Consider the following 24048-nt stretch of genomic DNA (forward strand, 5'->3'; position numbering starts at 1 on the left):
AGATGGACTTTAACCTCTATACTGCAAAAATTCTAAAACCACAGGTATTTTTATAATCATATATATGATCACATATATCTACTGAAGCTCAATAGAATTCTATGTTTTCAGATGAACATCAATGTTTTTTAGGCTCTTAATTTTGATGAGAGTGTTTTGAAAAACTATGATCTTTCATTACCTACAAGTTTAAAAGAATAAAAATATACAAACACAAAGATTGGTACTATGATTTTGGCAAATATGTTGTCATCTCTGAACTTTTTACTGCTTCCCAGAATGTATACCATTACAGGAAGTATTTTTTGGAGATTATCCTGAATTGTAACAAGAAAATTTTTGTAGGCATCTTTAGGTACTGTAAAATAAATTGGTTTAATTAACTATTTTTCATTTTTAGTTGGAAGTCTGCTGAAGCCAGCTCATTGCTTCAGGTGGAGGGTCAGAAGTTGCTTCTCCATCTATTGTCTCATCCTTTGTTGAATATAAAAGCTGAAGCCTATCACTGCTGTTTGGAAGTAGTTAAGGTTTGAATTAATGCTTACTTAACACTCTTGGTGTTGCACTCAATAATGCATGTTATATGGTTTTGTCATTAAAAGCATTTTTAATACAAATTCTCTTTACTGTGTTATATGCTGAAAAATCAGCATAAGCCTGGGCTTGCAGTTTACTGTTTCATTCTTGATATTAAATCTACTTGGTTAGGTACTTCAGGTACTGCATTTAAAAATGATACGTAAGGAACATGTAAATCCTTTTATATACTCCTAATACTGTTTGTTGTTTTGTTTTCTTTGGGGTTTTTTCTCTGTTCTGGAGCTGTGTTGTATGTGTCTTGGTTTTTTTTTTTAACATGGGTATTTTGTCATGGCCTTAGTTTTTTGTTATGATAGCCCAAGGGATAAAGAGCATGAACCTCCTAGAAGTATGGCATAAACTTCCTAAAGGTATGGCTGGACTCTGTGCTCGGAATGGCAATGTCATATTTATTGCGTCATTTTGGGTATTCCATAATATTGGCTCACAAAATAAAAATAACTTTTGTATTTTGATATAATACTTGAATGAAACTTTAATTTCCTATAATGGATATAATCTATACCTATTGTGCTTGTAGCACAATCCGCTAATGTATAAATATGCTGGAGCCAGCCTCTCTGAAAAAAACCCCTATCTCCACTGAATGACACTTGTCTCTTTTTGCAAGATTTTTACCAGCCTATTTTACATTTTTCTTATTTTAATCTAGTGCCAAACATTGTCTTGTTTAATGTAATATACAGGCTTTCAAATTTATTTTCACAATTATTCAAAATAAAACCAAAATTATTTTATATTTCTTAGTCCTGTGTAGTAACAGGAGTTTTCAATCAGTGAGCCAAACAGATGGTGTTTGTTCCAGGGCTGTCATGTTTAGCTTTCAAAACTAGTCTTCCAAGGTGCATGGAAAAAGTATTTTGCTGCATGACAACTTTGGTCTGTCTATAAAACAAGATTTGGTAGTGGAGACTGACTTCAATTTTTAACTAACCAACTTTATTTTTACTGAAGGACTGTCTAGGTATCCATAATATTGCAAAACCCGTGCCTTCAATCTGCCAGGGAGTACATTTTCTTCTGCACCCTAAAGTGTTGTATGAAATCTGCACATTTGGCCTTCAGGAAGATAAGAGTGAGGTATGTATGGTGTTTGCTGGCTGTGTTTCTAAGTTGGTGTGCACACAGAGTAGGTGTTGGTGTTCTCCACACTGGTGTAATGCTTACCTGAAGTTTTGACCAAATATGGTTTCTTGCATACAGAAAAGATAAGCAAACAGTAAGATTGTAGTAAATGGAAGGATTTTTTTATACAATTAATACAGAGACAAGATATTATGTGAACAGGATGCTATTAACTGTAGTAAAGACCAATGAAAATTGAAGTAAAATATGTTTTTTTACTTTTTCCTGTAATATTCAGTCCTAGTAAAATGTGTATATGGTGAAAATGTATGTATGGTACTTTACATTTATGGGAAACATGAACTTTGAAGTCTCAAGTTTTGTAAAAGTGGGGTAACCTCTGAAACGGCCGAGGAACAAAAAGACACTTTAAATCTGCAAGTCTTTGCTATAAAATTGTATTTCACCACCACAAACATCTGTGTTTAAATATAGTTACTGGAGTATTATAGAAGTGTTCTATAATGTTGTAGAATAGGACCAAATTTCCATTGGGTTCATTTATATGCATGACTGCTTAACATATGTCCACTAGCCTATAGAGCTAAGTAGAAAGTTGTGAGAGGACAATAAAGTTACTTATGTTTTTTATAACATCCCTATGGTCAGAAAGAACATTTACTACCAAATTATTTATATATTTTTAGCTCATCTTCTGGAATGACTTTTTTTTTTAAATTCAGTACTATGCACAGTTCCATTTAAAACTGATTTTTTTTACATGTGAGCATTTTAAAGAGAGAAATAAAATGCATTTGAGAATGTGCTTTATGTTTATGTTTTGATTGTAATTTATCTTTTGCAAGGAAAGCATTTATTTTGGCTACTCTATTGGATATTTTATTAAAAAGACTGAGAGTTTTCTGTATTAGTGGTTGTTCAAGCAAAAGAAATAGATTTCAATTGATGCTGAATTAAAAGAATCAGAGCTAGTACCTATTTACAAATTTGTCACATTTTGTTTTCTACCTTATAGTGCATTTTTATTATATTGCTAACAAAATAGATAAAGAACATTGTATCCAAGTATTTTTTAATTTATATTACTTCTTCTTCATCTATAACTGCTGCTTAAGTGTTCATAAAGTATCAGTTTAATCTTTTAGGCATGTGACATTGAGAAAAAAATTGACAAGAACCTTGTATATCAAGTTAGGCTTGATATTTGCTATATGATTCTATAAAGCCAGTCTTTCTCTAAAGACAGGCTAGAGTGATACTATTAAAGGCTGTCCTTGTTGCCTGGGGTGAGAGGATTTTTAGCTCTGGCATAAAATGCAGGGTTTTAGCTGCTGAAGGTAGGTGTTTTCGCACCATATAAGGAAAAGTTAATTCTGATAAGCCGGGCTTTTTTCCTATGTTCCCATTGCATTAATAATTTTAGCTTGTAAATACTTTAATATTACATATTATGTAGATATATATTGGATATGTTAATACAGTGTAAGTGCTGTATCATATGGCTTTTTTTGGTTTTGATAGAGAACTTCAGATGAATTATGATACAGCTTGAAATATTCGGTAGCCTTCTTAGTTTGACTCTTTGCCTCAGGAAAGTGAAATGGCCAGGTAACAGACTTCAAGTCTCTTGTCTTTCTGTGTCTTCAGAAGCATATCATAGACAGGGAATAAAATGCCCCAGAAAGGCAAGGTCAGGAAAGAAAAGAAACAGGATTTCTTTTACCTGCCGGATAGAGGGACCAATAGGTGTAGAACTTTTAAGTAATGATATATTTTATTTCAGAAAAGACAAACCAGAGTTCTAAGGAGAAAATGATTATGTGCTCTTTAGGCAGAACTATTTGTGTGTTTTCTCTTGGAGGCTTTTTGAACAACTTAATATGGAGCTGAACTGATAATTTAAGCGTAGCATTCTGCAGTAACAATATTTTGTCTTTGAGACGTTTTTGAATAACATGTCCAATTACAGCATTGACAAACTGACTTAGACACATCTGTGTTGCATTAGTGGTTTGGTTTTTTTGTTATTGAGCAGGTGAACTCTACAGCCAAGGCCATACTGATACATCTGTTGCAAGGACGGTTAATGATGGAAGTATTGACTTGGAACAAATTTATTGAGGCCCTCTGTCCTGTAATTCCTGTTTTACAGGTACTTCTAAGTGTTTTAATCTGAATTTGATGTATGCAATCATGTATATAAGGTTAAGTAGCAGATGGAAAATGATAAACAGTAGCATACCTACAGATATGTTCTATTGGGCATCAAATGGAGAAATGTTTTATAGGTGTCCTAATATCAGTAAAGTTTGTTAGTACATGGAATTTGTAGACGCATTTTAGCCTGCTATTACTTGTGCATGAAATTTGAAATGTTGTAGCACAAATGAACCAGTACTGACTGGGGCTTAAAAGGTTTGAAGATACAAGTGAATAATGCAAGTACAGATTAAAGCATTCATAATTACTGAAATGTCCCCCATGTCTTAAATTTGAAAACTGTAGCTCCTCTGTAATAATAGTTTTCTGATCAAATACACACTCAAAAAATAGCAATCAGCCTAAGCTATTTTTTTAGTATATTTAGATATTTGATTTTGGTGGTTTTGTTTCCAGTATTATAGAAGTATCCCTTAAGCCTTAGTCTTCATGTTTCCAGCAATATACAAATTTAGTTTTCATTATTTTTACTCTCAGCTTGATCTAAATGGAACTTTTGCCTTCTCAGTTGGATTTTCAGAATAATTGCTTCATCTGGATTCTTTACTGTTCTTTTACTAGTACTTGAAATTTCCTTATTGGTCTGCCCTTAGTCTTCCAGATTAGAAATTTTGCTGCATTTGCCTAGTATCTGTTTTTTTGCCTTATTTCTCTCTTAGCTAATAAATTCAAGTATACCTCTTGTCTTCATTTTCCCCAAAAAGTCACACTCAATAATTATACCAACTTACTTGTTTCCCTGCTGCGTGTTCATTAATTGCCTGCACCTCAGTATTACCCTAAGTTGAAAAAGTAGCTTATGTAACTTTACTCTGTATGCAAGTTGCACAAAAATCAAGGCAAAAATGGGGAGAAATTGCAAATAAGATGGGCCTTGAAATAGATGGCTCAGCAAGAAAAAATATGTAGAGTAAATATACTGAGAACTTGAAAGAGAAGGGAGGAGGGTTATTTCAGAGCTTTCTCAACCAGTCATTAGAGCTTTTTTATGTTACCTGCATATATAGCCTACAAATGATTGACATTCAGGATTAAATAGTTGGAGATTTAATATAAGATGTAGGCTAAACAGGTGAGAAATTTTTGTGAGTAGAATTTCCCTCTATTCTGTAGCCTGTAGTGGCTTTGTACAATAGATTCCAGAGTGGGGTATGCCAGAGGTCTGTGTTTACCAGATGCATATAAAATGCTAAAATGCATTGTATTTTGCTCTACTTTTAAAATGTTTACAATATCATTACTTGATATAACTGATTCCCTTTTGTCTGGATGTGAAAATGTTTTGATGAAGATCTGAATATAGATAGAATTTAATGTTTTAAAATAATTTTCTTGTAGGGACTAAATTTTGTTTATTGAAATGGAAACTGGTCTTACAGAGCAGAATCATGTTAACAGATTGAATGGTGAAGCTTTGGGTGAAGGCACCTCTGAACCATGTAAAGAAATCTTTAGTTTATATAAAGGATCTTTTTTTTTTCCCGCAGGAATATTAATCTGCAGAATTTAAATGTTTTCTTAAAAATAACTGCATAGTTGTTTTTTATGTTGCTCCTTCCGCACCCTCCCTTAGACCCTAAAATGGAATTTATTACCTTGTCTAATTTGCTAAGTTAATAAGTGGATTTTTATAATTCTGGAAATTTTTGTTTGTTGTTTGTTTCACTTAGGGTTATGCTGACACAAAAGATACTTTAGGTAAGTGCATCCTCTCTTTGAGTGAAACAACCTCTGACAAAGGAGAGGGCATTCTCCCAGGAACTCCCAGACTACAGGCTGCTCTGCGCCTTCTCTTCTCAAAAAAGCAGCTGTAAGTAATGCTGTGGAACATTTCAGCACACCTTCTCATCTTGATGACAACAATGTCCTCTCCTAAATGTTATGCTGTGTCTTGATTTGAAAGGTTGATTAATCAAGTCTGATTTGAATTACACCTCATATTAATTTTTGAATTACACCCCATATTAATTTTCAAAACAAATTAATTTCTAACTATACAGCTCAAATTTTCCAGTATGAGTGCTTTATACATTTACTTTAAGTGTTTGTTCATTTAGGGTTCGTTCTGTAGCTGCTAAACATTTAGCATTCCACGTTCTCAATGAAGAAGGGGCAAACCTGAAACGCCCGTGCCTGAATGGTAATGTCCTGTCCAGCATTTCAAACTTATTTATTATAGAGGGAGCTATGGAACTAAAATTGGATGATAAAATGAACTCAATTATTAAGGTTAGTAAACTCTTTCTAAATTTTGCTCTTCTACCCGTCCAGTCTCCAAGTTTCCACTTTCAGAATGTTGCAATATTTTATACAAATTGCCTTGCTTCATAAAAAGAAATCTATTGATATATTCTTTCTGTGTGCACTGAAACAGTAGTTCTTATGCTGCCATTTGCAACACTAAGGAAAAAATAATTCCTTTTTTTCTTCTCTGGAGAAAAGATTTGATTGCAGAGAACACAGGCCTGGTCTGTTCATAGCAATTTCATTCTGTGTGGATAGATTTTTCTCATATATTGTTTCCCCCACAAAAACAATTTTTACTAAAACAGGCACAAATATTTTTTGATATGAAATATTTTAAAACAAATTGCAAATTTTTGTCTGTGTTTACTTAATATTGCTGCTGTTGCAAATTGTAAAGCATATCATGAGTGTATGACTCAAGGGAATACCTCTCTTTTTTTTCTTTCTGATTTCTCTTCTCCCTTTTATTCTCCTTTTTTCCTTCCCCTCAATACTTTCAGATTAACAATATGATAAGCAAATGCTTAGATGCTTGACTCTATTGCCATTAAAAAGTCAGTCACCTTTATAGACTTTAAAGCATGTTCTAGCATTTCTGTATAGTGTTAAGATTTTGTAGTCCTACATAAATTAGGCATTATTTGTTAGCAGTCTGCAGCTATGATGCACTAGAAACTGTTTAGTTTTCATATTCCACAGATGTTATTAGAGATTTGTTGCAAAAAGATTGTAACCTAATCCATTCCTCTTACATGTATGTAGGATCTAACAAAATACATTCTAATAAAGAATTAAGATATTTTTCTTTTCTACTTCCTGTTAGGAAATTTGGCTGGTTTCCTTGCTTCATGGTGGCATACTGGATGCCAATCTAATCTTGTTTTACTTTTAGGCAGAAACTGTTGAGAAGCTGTATGATATTTTGACCTCTGATGCTGTTGACCTAGTTTTACGGAAGTCTGCAGCTGAGCAGCTGGTTGTTATTTTAGAAGGTAAAATTCTTCAGAAAATTTGTATTCATGTGCTGGTCATTTGTGAGCTTGAATTTTTGCTAGGTTGTCTGTATGCTTGTGTTAAGGGCCCTCTTTGTAATTTTTATTTTATGAATTTTGGTAAAAAGAAGTGATTGAATTACAATGCAAGTAAGCAATAGTAAGCAATCTTAGAGCATTATTTCACCTGCCACATAACTGTAGAATTTCAAACCTTGATGTTTTTACTCTGTATATTCAAACTCTAATTCAATAATGTTTTCTTCAGGGAATTTGGATTCTAATGAGAGCGCAAAAGTTCTCTACCATGGGAAGGTGAAATCGTAGATAATATTAAAAATAGTGTGAGAAAAATTGCCACAAAAATGAGGACATGTATCTACTTTGTTTCATAAAACATATGTAGTTAATACTGCAAAAATTTTCAGATGTTTCAAAATTGAAACAAAGCATAGGATGAAATTGTGAAGGAAAAAGTGCAGTTTTATCAGGAAAAACTTCATGTGAGTGATCACTTTTTAGTCATTAAAAAACAAACAAACCAACCCAACCAATTCAAATGTTGTATCTTTTTGCTGTTTATGTTGTTGAATATTCTTAAACCAGCTACTCTAAAGGGTGATATCAGTGGAAAATACTCTCATGGTGATTAAGTAAATACCATTTTCAATTCCATATTGTACCTTAAACTGTTTTAAAATATTTGAAGTGACATCCTAGTTTGACTAAAATTGAGTTGCAGTGGGATTACTGTAATTTTTCAACGTAAAATTCTTGTGGGAATTTATGTAATGTATTTAAGAATCTGGTGTTCAAGAGTCAGGTAAAAATACCTTGAGCAGGTTTGCCTTGCTAGAGATCTGTATTACTGTTGATTGATTGGCAATATTAGAAACTTATTGTAGATAGCAAGAGTTTGTAATCTTATTAAACAGTATTAAGCATTTTTATATTAAATTTGTGTAAAACCAGTCATTCTTGCTATCTTTTGCTTTTCCTACAGATACTAAAATGCATGACATTCTGAAAAAGTTAGGTGTGATAGAAAAGATATTGGCCTACCTTAATGAGTGTGTACACGTGGATGGCAAGGTAAAAGTATTATTAGTGGTTCTTACTGCAAGCATTGCTCAACATGAAAGTAGTAGAGTGCCTTTTTCTAGACTTGCAGCACTGGTCTTTTGCATTTATGCTGCACTGAACACAAGTGTTTAATAACAAATAAAATATGTATTTTGTTCTAGTTTTGATAATGCTTCTCTCTTAATCAGAGATGATTGGTTTCCCTACCTATGAGAAGAATTAGCCACAGAATTGTGTACACTAAGGTTCTGGAATGTGCCAAAAATTCCCAGAAAGCTTTTTCAGTGGAGTACAAAAAATTTTAATTACTGTTAAAAAGCAAAATGTTATGTATAATACTCTGTAAAAATTCTAAAGCAAATTATAATTTAAAATGAAATGTAATTGTATGACATGCTATTGTAAACATGTCAGATTGAATTTCAGGTATAACTATTTTTCTGATCAATAGAAGATCACTTCACCAGGGAGGGTCTCTTGGTGTAGATGATTGAGCTTTCTATTTTTGTAATATATGGGTAATCTGATGCTTGATTTTTTTCTTGAATTCATTCTTTGAAATAATTTCATGAAAGCACATTCAAGCTAGACAGTGCTTAATGTAACTTCAGTGGATAAAGTTTTTTGTCTTTCTTGCATAGTATTGTTACTGCATTCCAGCAGTCCAAACCTTGAGGTTTTTTTAAAAAAAATCATGAGAATTTTTATGTAGTAATGACTTTTTTCCAAAAATGTTCTAGAGAAAACAGCTACTTGATACTTAGTGGAATTCTTTTTTTTGTCAAACAAATGAAAATTACATTGTTCTTCAGAAATAGCAATTTTTCCCCCAGATTATCAGTATCTAAGGTTATCTCTATAGCATTAAAGAATGTCTTGTCCAATTTATGATCTCTTGTATAGAAGTACTTCAGTAAACTCTTCTCATACACTTGAAGAAATTGAAATATTGGGTTCCTCAGGTTTCTGAATGTTGGCTTGTTTTTTTTATGTCAGTTTTATAGTACCTTCTTTAGAGAGAGAAAGTTATGCAACTGTTGTTTGGGTAGTGAGTAGATATTGCTCAATAATAAAGAAGGACAGGCATGGGAAATGTATTGCCCTGAGCAGAATCTTCATAATCAAGTAGGGGTCTAAGATGAACTTTATAAAGGGCTAAAAATATTATTTTAAAGTTTAATTTAATTCAGGAAGGGCTCAGGCAACAACTCACTAGGGCCTGTTACATTAGGACACTATCCTGAGGGAATCTAGTCCAGATCCTTTGTTCTCCCCTTGAATGATTTTTTTTATTTAATCATAAAATCAATATCAAAGAAAAATCAACAAAAAATCTTACATGTTCTTAGAAAAGTGGCCATTGAGAAAAGAAAATAAAATAAGTAGTAGAAATAAAAATGATCATCTTAATAAGGCTTTATATATAACTGTGCAAAAGATATTTTTTCCATACTAAATAAGTAGAGGCTTTCATTCATGTGGAATGAAAATAAAATGTATTTGTTGATGCTGTTTACAAAACAAATTTTAAAGGCAGAAGCTCATAGGCAAAGTAATGATACTGTGAAAGAAGTACTCTCTTCTCATTCTTAGGAGCTGTGGCTTTGGTTGTATTTTTGGCCATTCATTGATACTTTAACTTTTAGCCAACTGCTTTCCATTTTCATGATCTGACAAGCTGGGACCCAGAAAATTAGTATGATATGATAAACTATTTACATATTTTTAAAATGAATTAACTTAGATAGTTGTAAATACTTGGTGGTTTTTTAAATCCTTCAGCTTACATATATACTTCTTAAAATTCTGTAATTTGAAAGCAAATGTTATAATTCTATTATGAAGCCAGAGACCAATAAAATTACCATCAATTAATAATAAAATGAATCAACAAGTAAATATTTTTTTTAAGAATATGAGATTGTCGTCTAGCTGAAATGTGCTTGTCTAAGGAAGTTCTAGACTTCTCTTTCACAAATGATGGAATATATTGCTTAATAGTGGGACAGTCTGTGTTAATTGTACCATAATAAATTATACTGATAGTTGTATTTATTTAATCTTTTTCTCTGTTCCTGTAGCTTATGGAATCCTTAGTGGTACCGTGTCTGGCACTCCTACGCAAAATTGTGTGTGCTGACCCAGCTGTTCGCCTGTCCCTAGCACAGCAACCTTCTCTACTGCTTTTGCTGTTCAGAGGTGAGAATTGTGTTTCCACTGTAATACCCCTGTCAAAAGCTGGTTAAATGTTTAATCAAATACCTTCTTAAGAACTTTGGATCACTTCATGATATCAGATTCTGATATTTAAAAGATAAATAACTGTGTGCTAGTTTTCCCATGTTATGGCATGTGTTGAAAGTGTTGACAGGAAACTGTGTAAAGCAGTTTCTTTTAACTAGTGTTCTTCTATGTATTATAAGGTATCAGTTTTTTCCTAAAATGTTTTTAAGTATCTTTATTTTATTCAGTTTCCCTGATACTCCAAAATGATCGTGCTGTTTTAACTGAAGCTGCAGTATTGCTTTGTCTTCTGTTGTTTGATGAAATAGCAAGAACAGAAACATGGTATGAACATCCACTTATTTAATAGCATATTGTCTAGACCAAATTTTAAGTTTTTAATAGAAATAAAGTTTTATATATCTCCAGACAGGTTATGCCCCCAACTTTTATAGATCCAAAATTGCATAGTTATAGTCCAAATTGTTTCAATAACTGGGTTACATGCTCTGGAGGCCTACATGGCATATTTTTCCACTATGAACACCTTAGTGTTAATTTTATTTTTCAAAAAAACCTTGATTGGTCTGTAATCCATCTTTTCCATGAATGGAAACTACACAAATCAAATAGCTAGCTGTAGACATGGTTTTTTAACTTAATTAGAATTCTTCTATTTACTTTAGCTTTTCAGTGTAGCAGCTGTCTTAAAGCAACAGACCTTAGCTTATGGTATTTTATTATTTAAAAGCTGCATGTGCATGCAAAAATGTGCTTTTAGAATTCACACATGTGAAATATACTGAAAATACTTATAATGTGTGGTTTTCCTCTAACAGACAAAAGGAAACAAGTATGTGGAGTTTTTGATGTACAGTACATCTGCAATAAGTATTCCAGATGTGTGTGATTTAAGAAATGTCTTAATATTGGATAATCATGAAGAAATATTGTTTATTAATACAAATTATTCACCAATGGGTTACTAAAGATCTAGCTAAAGGGAGAAATAATAAGGAAATAACATGTGTAGTACTAGGAGAAAATCAAATCTTAAAATAGAGCACAATAATTATGACTTAATCTCTTTTAGGGCTGATGGCATAACCAGTAATAATACTGAGGTGCCTGCCTTCAGTTTACCTGTTGCTGTTGTTAGAAGGTACATGTGGGTGCTGGCTGGTTGGTTGGGTCATTGGTTTTGATTGTTTTACAGTTAACTGCTGATTTCCATTTGCCATCCATTCTGAAGTATGGAAGTGGCAGAATGAGGGGAAACCTTGATCAAAGCATTTTTATGATGATGAAATAAGTGTTTTTAAATAGGGAATTTTTTTTCTCCATGTCTTTGTTCTACTGTAAAAGAGTTTCAAAAAACTTTATTTGCAAACTTACAAGCTGATAGTAATAGAGCATTTAATTTAAAAATGAGCAAACAAAAAAACTCTCACCAACCACTTTAAAAAAAATTGTTATTGTTATTTGTGTATTTTTAGGTACCATCTCCCAGTCAGGATCACTGCTCATCATGTAGTAAGCCCTAATACTATTGTGGTGCCATTGTCTTCTGAGTGCTTGACTATGAAACCTGTGGCAGATATGCTTAAGACAGCTTGGAATCTGTCATGGTACCATGGGATTGAAAACCTACTGCAGCTGGTAAATTATGAAAAGGAAACAGAAACGTGAGCCATTTTATCTTCCATTTTAAGTCCCAATATATCTCAATTAAATTAGTGTTTCATGAAGTTTAAATAGGTTTTCAACTTCAAACAGTAGTTCAAGCTGTTAGTTGTTTGAGAATGCTGTCATTTAAATGTAAAGGATCACATCCCAAGAGGATGAGGGTATGTTGTCACAGCTAATGTTTTACCTAAATTGCATTTTTACATGAAGCCTAGAGCTTGATCTAACTTTTATTGATTGTCAGGCTAATTCCAAATATTTTTAAATGAGCTCTGTGGCTGTTTTTCTTCATAGCCATTAGGGTTTCTTAGGGAACTGACTCTTTTTTCCTACTATGTAGACCTCCAGCTATGAAGTTGCATGACTTTCTCTTGGTTTTCTTGAAGGTTTAAATTTCAAATAAATATTCTTCTTAATGGTAATATTAAGAATTAGTATTTAGGTATCATTTTCCCAAAGAACTCAAAACACCTCATGATTTACATGTGGTGGTGTTGTTTTTGGTTTTGTTTTAATTTTTTGTTTGGTTTGGTTTTTTTGAAGGGTTAGCCAAGAAAGAATTGGCTAACAAAAATAATGTTTTAAGCCAATTTCTGTTTTATCTTCTCAGTTAAGCAGGAAGGGGAAGAAGTCAACACTCTCTGAAACAGTTTGTAAAGATACTGTCTGTTAATAATTTTTCTCTATACCTTTTCAGATTTTTAGACTCACTAAAACTTTCCTCAGAAGACATTCTTATATTGAAAATAACTCACACAAACTATGGACTGCAGGATTGTCTTAGTTTGATCATTCAGGCAACATCCCACAGGGATGTTAGAACTGCTCTCACTAGGCTTAGCTTCTATGTCCTGAATGACAGACTTGCATTAAAATGCAGTTCTGGGCCTTGTGGAACCACTTTGAAAGGCTTTGTTTGGCAGAAAGCAATGAACAGGTAAGCTATTTACTACGAGAATCCATTAAAGATTGTTATACTAAAATGGTAGCATTTCTATTTTTCATATTTAACTTTAGGGAAATTATTTTCAATGCATCTCTGATATATCTATCCATATATATATATATATATACATCCATCTATCTATCATATGTCTATATATTTATATATTATATATCTATATCTGGGCTGACAGGAATCTTAGGCAGGTCAACAAGGGGAAGTGCCAAGTCCTGCAAGGGCAAGGCCATACCTCTGGGGTGAACCAAGCTGGAAAGCAACTTTGCAGAAAAGAACCTAGGGGTCCTGGTGGGACACCAAGGTGAAAATGAACCAAGCAGTTTGTTCTTGCAGTAAAAAAGGCAAATGTTATCCTAGGCTGCTTTAGGAGGAGTATTAGCAGCAAGTTGAGGCAGGTAATCCTTCTGTTCTGTTCAGCACTGGTCTGGAGCTCTGGGTTCAGTTTTGGATATAATATAAGAGTATCTCTTATATCTCCAGTATAAGAAATAATCACATGGAGCACACATACTGGAGAGAATCCAATGAAGAACAATAAAGATGATGAAAGACTGGAATATCTTTCCTTTGAGTAAAGGATGAGAGAGCTAGGACTAATAAATGTGGAGGAAAGAGTAGTCAGAGTGAGGATCTTATCAATGTGTGCAAGTACCAGAAGAGAAGGTGGGGCCAGGCTCTTTCCAGTGGTGTCCAGTGAGAGAAGGAATGGCCACTAACTGAAACACAAGAGGATCCCTGTGAATGTCAGGAAACACTTTTTTACTGTGAAGGTGACCAAACACAGACACAGGTTGCCCACAGAGGTTGTAGCATCTCTATCCTTGGAGTTACTCAAAAGCTTCCTGGACACTGTCCTGACCATCAGCTGCACGTGTCCCTTCATAAGCAGGGTGGCGTGACCAGGTGACCCCTGCAAGTCCCTTGCAATCTCAAAGATTATGTGATCTTGCAATTTACATAAACAAAGCCATCAAATATTTAAAATTTTATATTTAAAATAAGGGCTACTTGAAATGCATAGGTAAGCTTTGCTATTATTATCAAATGCTAATGTTTAATAGATAATTAATTTTTTATTTCCTATGTGACCCTGCTCAGATTTCTCTACAGTTTACTAAACAGAATTCCATTATTAACATATGCAAATATATTTTAAAATATGCATAACTATTTTGCATAGTCATAAAAATAACAACATTAACAGTATATTGTATATATTTGTATATCATGGGCTAATAGAGTGCCATATTTGCTATATATGTAATATACATATTTACTCCATATAATTTAACATTTGCAGGTGACTCCAGTCCTATTAGCCTGAGATTTTAAATACTCTTTTAAAACGGTCACAAGTATGAAAGCTTTTATTTGTATTGCAGGTTTCTACAAGTGCTTCCAGCTTCAGTGGAGGATGAAAAGCTTTTGGTAGATGTCCTAAGATTTTTAAACAAGTTGCTTAAAGAGCAGAAATCAAATCTGGAGTCAGACCATCTAAAGTGGATCTTGAAATCATTGCTTAAAAATGTAAGAATGGGGTTGTTGTATATACTTACATGATTTGATTGACCACATAACTGTACTTGCACATGCATGTGTGTACCTGCAGAGCTGCATGAGGGCGTGCTTAGCTACATAGCTACAAATGTATTACCTCTGTAACATGGAAGAGCATCCATTGTCTTACAAAGGGTGTCCTATGTTAAATACAGTCTGCGTGCACTTGCATTTTCCCATTTGCAAATACAATCTAAGTATTTGTGGAAAAATGCTTGTAGACTTAATTTCAATTACTTATAGACTGCTGGTACTTCAATTTATATTGGTACCTGGGAAGCATATAAGTTTTTTTAAGTATGGCCCATTCAATACATTAATATAAAACCTTAAAGCCATTTGATACGAAGTCTTTCAAGCAGCTGAGAAGTCCAAAATGCAGCCTGAACTAATTTTGTTACTGTATTTTCTGTTTTTTTGTGATCTATTTTTTATTGCTGGTTATTGCTGTATTACTTCGAGTTTTCTTTCATCCTTCATAATATACTGTCTTCTTAATGCCAGGATGTTTGAAAGGCCTTAACAGTAGATTTTTTATGGCATTGAGTAGATTCAAGTTAGTGGTAGGAATTTCAGGAATTTTTCACTAAACTTTTTGCAGTTACTTCTTAGTTAAGTAATCATGGAATTTCTGGTTTATAATGTGTGTGATTTGCAAGTTTTCAACAGAAAAAATGGCTTTAATGAAGGCATTAAAAGAGGATTTAAACAATGCATTACATGACTGTATTTTTTATTCTTTTCTTTTAGCAGACAAAATCCCTTATGGGCCTTCTGGTGCGACCAGAATCCCAAGTGCAGGATGCAATGGATGAAACACAGGCTGCTGTCAGGAAAAGACTGGATAAAGAACTCATTCGTCTTTTTAACCTGTTGTTAGTTTGTTCCATGTCTGTGACTGACAGGTACAGTGCAAATAGACCTGCCTCTGTCATTCTGAGTGGGCATCATAACACCTATTGCTGCTGAATTTTGGTCACAATTTGAATGTTGTTACATCATGGCTGAGTTGCTCTGAACCGTGAATATACACTCTAGAAATGAAGATCAACATTGGATATTCCTTTAGACTGTAAAATCAGGAAATTAACCAGGAAATTTGAAAGAGAATGTGCTAGTGGTCACTTAGCAAATGGATAAATTAATTGATTGCATGGAGGAGATGGGCTATTTCTTTTTCACTGCTGCAAATTTGCATGAGCAAATGGTAACTTCATTCATTTTGTAGCATGTATTTATAGCAAAGTAAAACATTGGAATATTTGAAATAGCAATAGATGTTTCTTTTCATTGAACTCCTTTTTGGCCTATTTGCAACAGCTACTTTTAGCATGAAGCTCCAACCTTTTTCTGTCAATTGAGCAAACACAGAAATTAAGTTACATTATTTTTTCTTCAAATTTCTCATAAAACCTTTCCCACACTAAATCTCTCCATCCAAATGTATCCTAAGAGTTAATAAAATTTCAATTTAAGATAATATTTGATTATTTAGTGTCACAATATACCTTTGTAAAAATATTTTCAAAATGTTATCTTTTTTGTTATTTCCACTTGGTTATTTTCTAAAAGTTTTGACAGTGGGAAGAGGGCATGTTATAGACATCCGTGCTAGTTATGTGTCTCATACTCCTGAGTTATTTATCTACTTAATTCTAGATTTATTGTTTTTTGCAGGAGATATTTTTAAATTTGTCTCTTGAATCAGAGCAAACGTAAGTGTAACAGGCCATACATTTAAGAGTTGGACTTGATAATCCTTGTTGGTCCCTTCCAGTTTAGAATATTCTAGACAGCTCTTCTCAATGTGTCATCCATTGTCCTCAAGCTCTTGCTCTTTGTTTAGCATGCTCCTTAATAATGAGTTATATCTCATTTGTCTTTTTTTAGTTAAGCTACTTCATTGTAATCAGATGCAATGTTTTCAGGACTGGGGTAAAGCTAGAAATGTCAAATTTGATTTCGTATTACTCTGCATAATGTAATATTAAGTAATTGTGATGCTGAGCTTCACAGGCTAGCAGTAAGAAGAATCAGGCATTGGCCTTTTTCAAAATGATTCTTTGTAACAGCTTCATATTGATGGTTCATCTGTTTTGTTTTTTACAATTAAACCAGAGAGGGCTTGGAACTTGCTGGCTTGTTCAGAACAGAGCTGGCTCTGAAGCTGCTTCAGTGCTTAAGGCTAACAGATGCACCACATTTTTATGGACTCCCATCACTGGAGAGAACATTACAAGGAATGGTTCATGTTACTGCACTTCCAGGCTGGAGTACCTATTCTGCTGCAGTTGAACCTGTCACAATTTGTAAGAAATATTTAACAGGTCTTCTTGAGGTGAGTAGCTTATGTTCTTACTTAGCTTTTGGTTTGAATGCTGGTAAAGAACTGTATAATTAATGATGCTATGCTTTTTACAGTGTACTTTTAGTGAATGTTGTCAGTAGCAATAGGTGTGGGAAAGATGCTTTTTCCTGCTAAGTGAGTAGGAGTGATATGGAGACTAGATTGGGTGATCTGTGTCTGTAGTTGTGAAGATTGGTTGTATTGCATGTGCTTTCATCATTAGTTTAAGAGGTAATACAAAGTGACTGTAGTTTTAAGCAGGACAAAAGTATATGTGGTGTTTTTAATAACTGAAACTCCAAGAGGAAAAATCCAAGATAACTTCCCCCAGGCAAAATCCACATATGAAAGGTGGTCTGGGAGAAGATTAGCTTGTTAACACAGAGAAAGCAGAAAAGAGGTAATTCAAGCTGCTGCAGTTGTTTGAAAGACAAAATTTCAGTTTTATTTTCAGTGTTCTTCTGTGTTTTCCAAGTTCATGGACATGGTAGACAGCTAGCTTTTGCTCCTAAAATTATGTCTTTTGAAAACTCCAGCCTTCTTAAAAGGAAAAGCATAATGCTGACTTTCTGTTTGTTTAGCAGAATTAACATATTCAGTAGTACACTTTTAGAAGTTTTTAGTTCAAATACCAATACATCTGATGAAGGAAAGATATAGTGTTTTAGGGGCCTTAACTTGCCAAGATTTCTTGAGTAGAAGGAAATAAACATTTTAGACCTGTTTGATTAGATGAGCTCTGTCACTTGAAGTCTAGACTAAGAATGGCACTAAGGTTGTAGATTTTGTCATGCAGATGAAAGAATATTACTGGAAAAAATAATAATAAATATTATGGCATGCAATCAACTTGTGATGCGTAAGCTATTGTTCAGAAGAATTAGGCAGTTTTATTTGGCCTAAATATGAAAGTAAATGTGGATTTCTTTTGGAGAAGAATGGAAAAAGTGGGTATAAAAAAAACTTCTGTAGGCTGGGACACTGAAAGGAAGAACAAGAGCAAAAATGCAGAGGATTAAATCACTATTTTGTGGAGAAAAGTAAATCTAGACATGTATCTTGTAAGGTTATTATTTTTTTAAAAAGTATTTTGGGGCATATTTTGTTGAAAGCAGCATGCCTTTTAATATGCATGGTTACTTATTTGGTCAGACAGTTTATTTTATGTTAGGATCCACTGACCTTTATTTCTGTTTATTGGTATTTGATATAGAAAGCTAATAAATTTCTTCAAATCACAATGAAATATGTAAATGAAATTTTGTCTTGAACACTCAATTTTGAAAAGAAATTTTATTTTTAATTCCTGACATAGCGAAAGAAAACCCAGGTGCAATAAATGAACTTTCAGGTCCGCGAAAAGAAACTTTCGGGTTTCTATTCAACTTAGAGTTTACTATTAAGCTTGACTGTATTCTTCATTTGAAGAAAAAATCAAAAACCGCAGATGTTCAGAGGTTTAAACGTATAGGAACCCATGAGATGACCAAATGACTCAGAAGTAAAGAAATTTTTACAATTCAGCTAGGAATCTATCAACTTTTCATGAGTTTAAATAATGATTTGGTGTGTAAGACAGTTTGTACTCTGTGTGGTGTTTACAGTAAAGCTGTTATGAACTTGTACCCCCACTCTTAGGTCATCTCATCATTTTATGTTGAGTGGGGGGGAAATGCCATGTCCTTCATGGGAAAAGGCGTGACAAAAAGCACAGTCCTTTGCTTACTTCACTTATCTCACGAAATGATGTCTCAAGCCAAGGATACGGTGAGTGCATTCCAGTTGTTCTTATCTCATCACTGGTGAGGGCTACGCACAGAGATTTTAACTGCTGAAGTTCATGGATAACTTTCTGTCATGGTTTAGGAATGGTACTCTCCAACTGAGTAGTCCTGCTAAAACCACACCACTGTTTACTCTTCCTTCCCCTCCAGCTGGAAGCACAAAAGACAAAAAGCCCCCAGCACTGATCTCATTTGGTCTATGATCTTAGATAAATGTACAGGATAGACTGTAGTATACAGAATTATATTGTTTTGTAAATAATTCTGTGGATTTTGAAAGGCCTTCTTTCAGAAGAAGTATAATTTCATTTTTATAAAAAAAACGAAGCATTAGGATTTTCTATAGGATGAATAAATTTAGGAATTTATAACATCATTATTTCTTCAGCCTCACACACAACAGGCTTTCTAACCTGTGTTTAAACATTCATATACATAGGGCTTTCACAATTGTGTGTGTGTATATATATGAAAGAATATGTACATACATGGAAAAAGGATTGCCAGATAAAAGGAGCTATCATTACATACTAGCAAAATTCATATTGTGCTTTGTGTTCATGTACATGTTTGAGGGCTAGATTTGTCAGTTTAGTAAGATAGCCTTTATCCTGAAGCAGTTGAAGCAAATTCAACAATTAAATATTATTTTAAAGAATTGAAATCCAGATTAGTCTTACTAATATCTGTGATAGCCACAAATGAAAACCTTTCTTTATGATCAAGCACGTATGTAACTAGAAATTGCAGTATACCTGCTTCTCCAAATTCCAGGTGTCTCTTTCTTCTGCTCTCTACTCCTTTTTCAAGATATTAGGTACTGGAAGAGTTTATTAAAACTGGGGGGGGGACAGAGCCTCAAGTATACTGCAGGGAGACAGCAGCCTCCAAAGACTTAGATCATAAATGCATAGATGAAGATGTGGACTCGATTTTTTAGTATCATTGCTATAGAGTAATATGCATAGTAGCATAATGATAAGTTTTATTTTCTTGTGTTTCTAAGTCATACTCTGTGTTTATGACAGTTTTACTGTTTGGACTGTACTAATAATTTTTAGTCTCAGAGAAATTTTAAAACCTGGCTGTTGTTTACAATCATGTGATTTAGTGTCAAATCCTTATGGAAAGAGAAATACAAAATTATCCTTCCTCTGTGCAATTAGTGTTACACAAAGCTGTTTTAGTAGTTGTTGGTAGCTCACACTGTTAGTACACTGGTATGGATTGAAAGATTCATAAAATAATTTCTTAATTTGTTTTCTGTTTGCTAATCAGGACTGGATATCTCTTTGGTCTTTGCCGTATGATAGTGGTGAAGAACAAGTTCTGTCTCATCTAGGTCTGGCATGGCTGGTTCCTTTATGGGTAGATAGAGATCCTGAGGTTTGTTACTGTGATATTAACTTCATATCTTATTTTGACCCTTAAACATTTGAAAATTTTTGATTCATTAATGTATTTAATAGTAGAACTGCTGTTCTGGATTATTTAAAATGTTACTAACTCTATCCTAAATAGTAGTAATAATACAGTAGGGAGAGTGTTTCCATATAAACGTCATCTAAGGAATCCTTCCTTATATCTTGTGTTTTCTTATGCTTTCATTAGTCACTCACTATCATGATTCATTGGCAGTTTTCCTTGACATTGCTGTAACTTAGCTGCAAAGCAGAAACATTTACGTGAACTAAAAATTCAGAGCCAATGTATTTAATGGGAATCTGTTAAATTATGAGTTTGCTAGATGAACCTGTTTTCAAGTGGTAAAATATGAAGAATATTTAAGATTATCTTGCTTAGTTTTGAATACTTAAAAATAATTTTGTTTATTCACAAAGTGAATAAATACAAAGTGAATTTAGTTGTGATTGTGAGTAGAGAGCAAGAGAAATATAGGAAAAGAGGTTGTTACTTTTGAAATTATTCCCTTAAGCTCCAGATTCAGTTGATATAACTTAATAATAAAAAAAAAGTATTGCTAATTACTGTAAGAAATACCACTTTCTGTTGTGCTTATATGTACTAGGTCAGATTTACAGCACTTGGAATAGGATCAGCTCTTACATCTCTTGAAATAGGATGTATTGCTTTAGCAGAAAGCTGCCAGAATATTTCAGGAGGCCTGTGGGGAACGGTGATAAACATCCTTCTGGATCAATCTGAATGTAGCATGGTGCGCAGGGAGGTATGTTTCTTGTGTCCTTCTGCTGTGTTAGATTGTCAAGTTGTAGATTTTGATTATGGAGAAAAAAGATTTTGTATTTTTTATTGTATATGTCTGTTATCTGACGCTGCACGGCATCTGCTGCTTTGTAAGTTAAACACTACCTGATTAATATAAATGTTTAGCTGCTTATTTAGGAATTACATAAGGAACAAATACAGATTACTTATTTCAAAAAGAAAATGACATAAACAATACAAATAAACTCATAAAAAACTCCTAAGGCTTACTCAGTAAGATAAATATGTTGCTAAAGCATAACTAATTAGCCTGATTTTAATTGCTGCTTTCTAACATTTATGAATACTTTGGTACAAACTCATCGCCTGATCTGCAGTAAATACCTGTTCATTGCAGACATGAAATATGTAATTTGTCTAGGCACTAATGTTTACTGCTGAGAACTGAAGGTCTGTACTATGGTAGAACAACACATAGAATTGTATATTGATGGATTTTAGCTCTGTACATTTTATTTGCAATTGTTTTACTGCTCTAGTTGTAAGGTTTTCCTTCTGTTCTAATCAATAAGAAATAAAAGCTCTGACACTCGGTGACTTGTTTTTTTCCCAACTCTGCTTAGTTAATTTTATTTTACAAAGTAATATTTGAAATTATGTCTCAAAATGCCTTTGATAATGTGTCCTTCATTATTTTATTTAATTCCAAATTATTGTATCTTAATGATATTCTCTTAAGATTCACATCATTTACAAAAGATTGACAAAACATTTTAAAAAAGGAATTTCAGTCCATGCACAGACATGTGAAGTGTGTGTAATATAAATTAGAAAAACAAGCATGCTGTGTCTTTATAAAAAGGAAAATATTTTAAACATGTCTCTGTCCTAATGGGTTCACCACATTGTCCCAATTAATTTTTAATAATTAAAAACCCCAAAATAAGGACAATGGAGTGACTGATTATAAACAATTATCTAGGTTTTTCTGTTCAGAAATTTTTCCCCTAATACTTGTAATGCTTGTTCTGTACAATTGACTGTACTGGAACAGTGATGGAAGTATTTTATAAATAAATTTGTTTCCTTGTTGTTTCCATCCCATCTTTTCCTTGTCTTGTTTTTATACCAGCCTGCTCTTGGGCTGTGCTCTAATGACATCTCTTGTAAGTGAAATTTGAGGGCTTTGAAGTTGTATCCTTCTAATTATTTTTTCCCAACATGAACATGAGAATGCTGTGTATTTCAGCTTATATCTGAAGCAGTGGAATAATATGTAGACAGTACCCTTCAATCTGATGTGGTTTTTTGAACTATGATGGCTAGATGGCAGTATTGATGCTTTAATTTCTTTCAGGCTGCTTTTATTCTACAAAATCTGCTTGTGATTCCAATCCCTACAGAAGACATGAAAGATTGTATTTGGCAAGTGAGTGACTATTAAATTTGATAACAAAAGTCATGGTTTCACAGAGAGATGTCATTTGATCTGAAAAGTTGTGTCAGAATACCTATAAAATATGAACTTAAAAAATTACATGTCTAAGGTTACATTTTGGAAAGAGAAATAAATGAATAGAAAAACTTCTCTGAAACTTTCAGCAAGCTCAGTAAAACAACCAAATTTAGATTACATATATGTTGCATTTCATGAATGTAGTGTCTTTGGGTTGCTGGGAAACTTGCTTACTTATATGGTATATCATTAATGTTTTAGGATAGATATTGATAATTTTTTTTGCTCACACTTGGAATGCAGGTAAAACATGATTTGAGGGACATGAGGAAGAGGAAATTCTGTTAATATGATGTTTAGAAACTGTTTTAAAAGAAACATGAAGCAGTTTGTCACTTAGATCAATTTAACAGCTTCTTGAAGACAACCACTTTCTCAAAGCGAAGGGAACTCTAGACCAGGTTGCTCAGGGCTGTTTCCAGTTGGATTTTGAGTTTCTCCAAGAATGGGGACTAAACAGTCTCTCTGGGCAACTTGTTCTCATGTTTGACTACCCTCAGATAGAAAGTTATTTTTCTTAGGTTTAAATAGAATTTCCATTATTTTAGCTTTTGCTCAATGCCTTTTCTTCTGTCACTGGATACCAGTGAGAGGAGTTGATCTCTCTTTACCTTCTCTTATCAGATATTTTTTAAATTGATAAGATGCCCTGGAGACTTTTACGGTTCTGTTCTTGAGTCAATCGTCTTATTTTACTCTCAGCAAGTCTGGTTCATTGTACATCAGGATATTTGGATCTTAGCTTGCAATTTTTAAATTTTTTGTGACCTTCATATCTGTTTTTAATGTCTGTTTTGCTCCTTTCAGTGTGTGAGATTACCTATATGGGAACAGTGTATATTAGTTTTTGAAGAAATTTGCAGATGCAGCAATATTATTTTTAATCTGTTCCTTTCTGCAAAAGATCAAGTTAGTGCTGAAAGGCATTCCAGCTGTTTTACTAGGATAAGTTATCTATGATTCAGCTGCACCCAAAATTGATTATGCTATTTCTTGAAGAGTTGAATTGTACAGAATGTCTCATCTTTTCTTTACATGAAATCATAAAAGAAGATGTGGAAGCAATTTTACAAATCTGGCCCTTGTTTCAGTCTTACTACTTCTAATTTATCAATATAAATAGTAATTGTCTAAATCCATAATATTAGGGGGGTAACAAGAGGGCAGCCATTGTAGCTTGTCAATATAGACTCTATTAAAAGTTGCTTTTTAGCCTTTTATAAAAAAATTAAATTACTATGGTGAGGTGACAAAAATTGAATCCAGTTGCACAATTCTGGATGAATTGCAGTGCAATTAAAAGAGGCTTTGAGTCAATGTGATTCTTATTAAGAACTGCATTTAATGAAAATTGCTCATCACTTAAAAAGTGTTCATGCTGAAAGATGTTATCAAACAACACTTCATGGTTACTGGTAAATTAAAACTATTCAAAATAAAAACAACAATTATAACTGTAACCTACCACCAGGATAAAATTTTATTTTTCAGAGTAACTTTTTTCCCTTGCACTGAATAAGGTGATTTGCCTGTTTCCTTTAGTGCCAGGAAGAAAAGGA

At 33.3% G+C, this 24048-nt stretch overlaps 1 protein-coding gene across 3 annotated transcripts in view; it reads left to right on the forward strand.

Annotated features, from left to right (window-relative positions):
* The window catches only part of RTTN (rotatin), a 79640-nt gene that overhangs the window by 19751 nt on the left and 35841 nt on the right, over positions 1–24048 (forward strand). For 2 of the 3 annotated variants that reach the window (XM_030971331.1, XM_030971333.1), the window contains 19 exons: positions 401–527; positions 1555–1680; positions 3722–3838; positions 5577–5716; positions 5964–6135; positions 7046–7145; positions 8149–8237; positions 10310–10427; positions 10700–10796; positions 11545–11613; positions 11948–12136; positions 12835–13074; positions 14481–14625; positions 15406–15560; positions 16774–16993; positions 18641–18769; positions 20065–20172; positions 20816–20974; positions 22331–22402. In XM_030971331.1, coding sequence (XP_030827191.1) covers positions 401–527; positions 1555–1680; positions 3722–3838; positions 5577–5716; positions 5964–6135; positions 7046–7145; positions 8149–8237; positions 10310–10427; positions 10700–10796; positions 11545–11613; positions 11948–12136; positions 12835–13074; positions 14481–14625; positions 15406–15560; positions 16774–16993; positions 18641–18769; positions 20065–20172; positions 20816–20974; positions 22331–22402 — 2572 coding nt within the window. The remainder of the gene's footprint in view (positions 1–400; positions 528–1554; positions 1681–3721; positions 3839–5576; positions 5717–5963; positions 6136–7045; positions 7146–8148; positions 8238–10309; positions 10428–10699; positions 10797–11544; positions 11614–11947; positions 12137–12834; positions 13075–14480; positions 14626–15405; positions 15561–16773; positions 16994–18640; positions 18770–20064; positions 20173–20815; positions 20975–22330; positions 22403–24048) is intronic. The other variant, XM_030971332.1, reaches the window with a different exon arrangement.

The sequence above is a fragment of the Camarhynchus parvulus genome, chromosome 2 (assembly GCF_901933205.1).
Source record: "Camarhynchus parvulus chromosome 2, STF_HiC, whole genome shotgun sequence".
NCBI classification, from domain to species: Eukaryota; Metazoa; Chordata; class Aves; order Passeriformes; family Thraupidae; genus Camarhynchus; species Camarhynchus parvulus.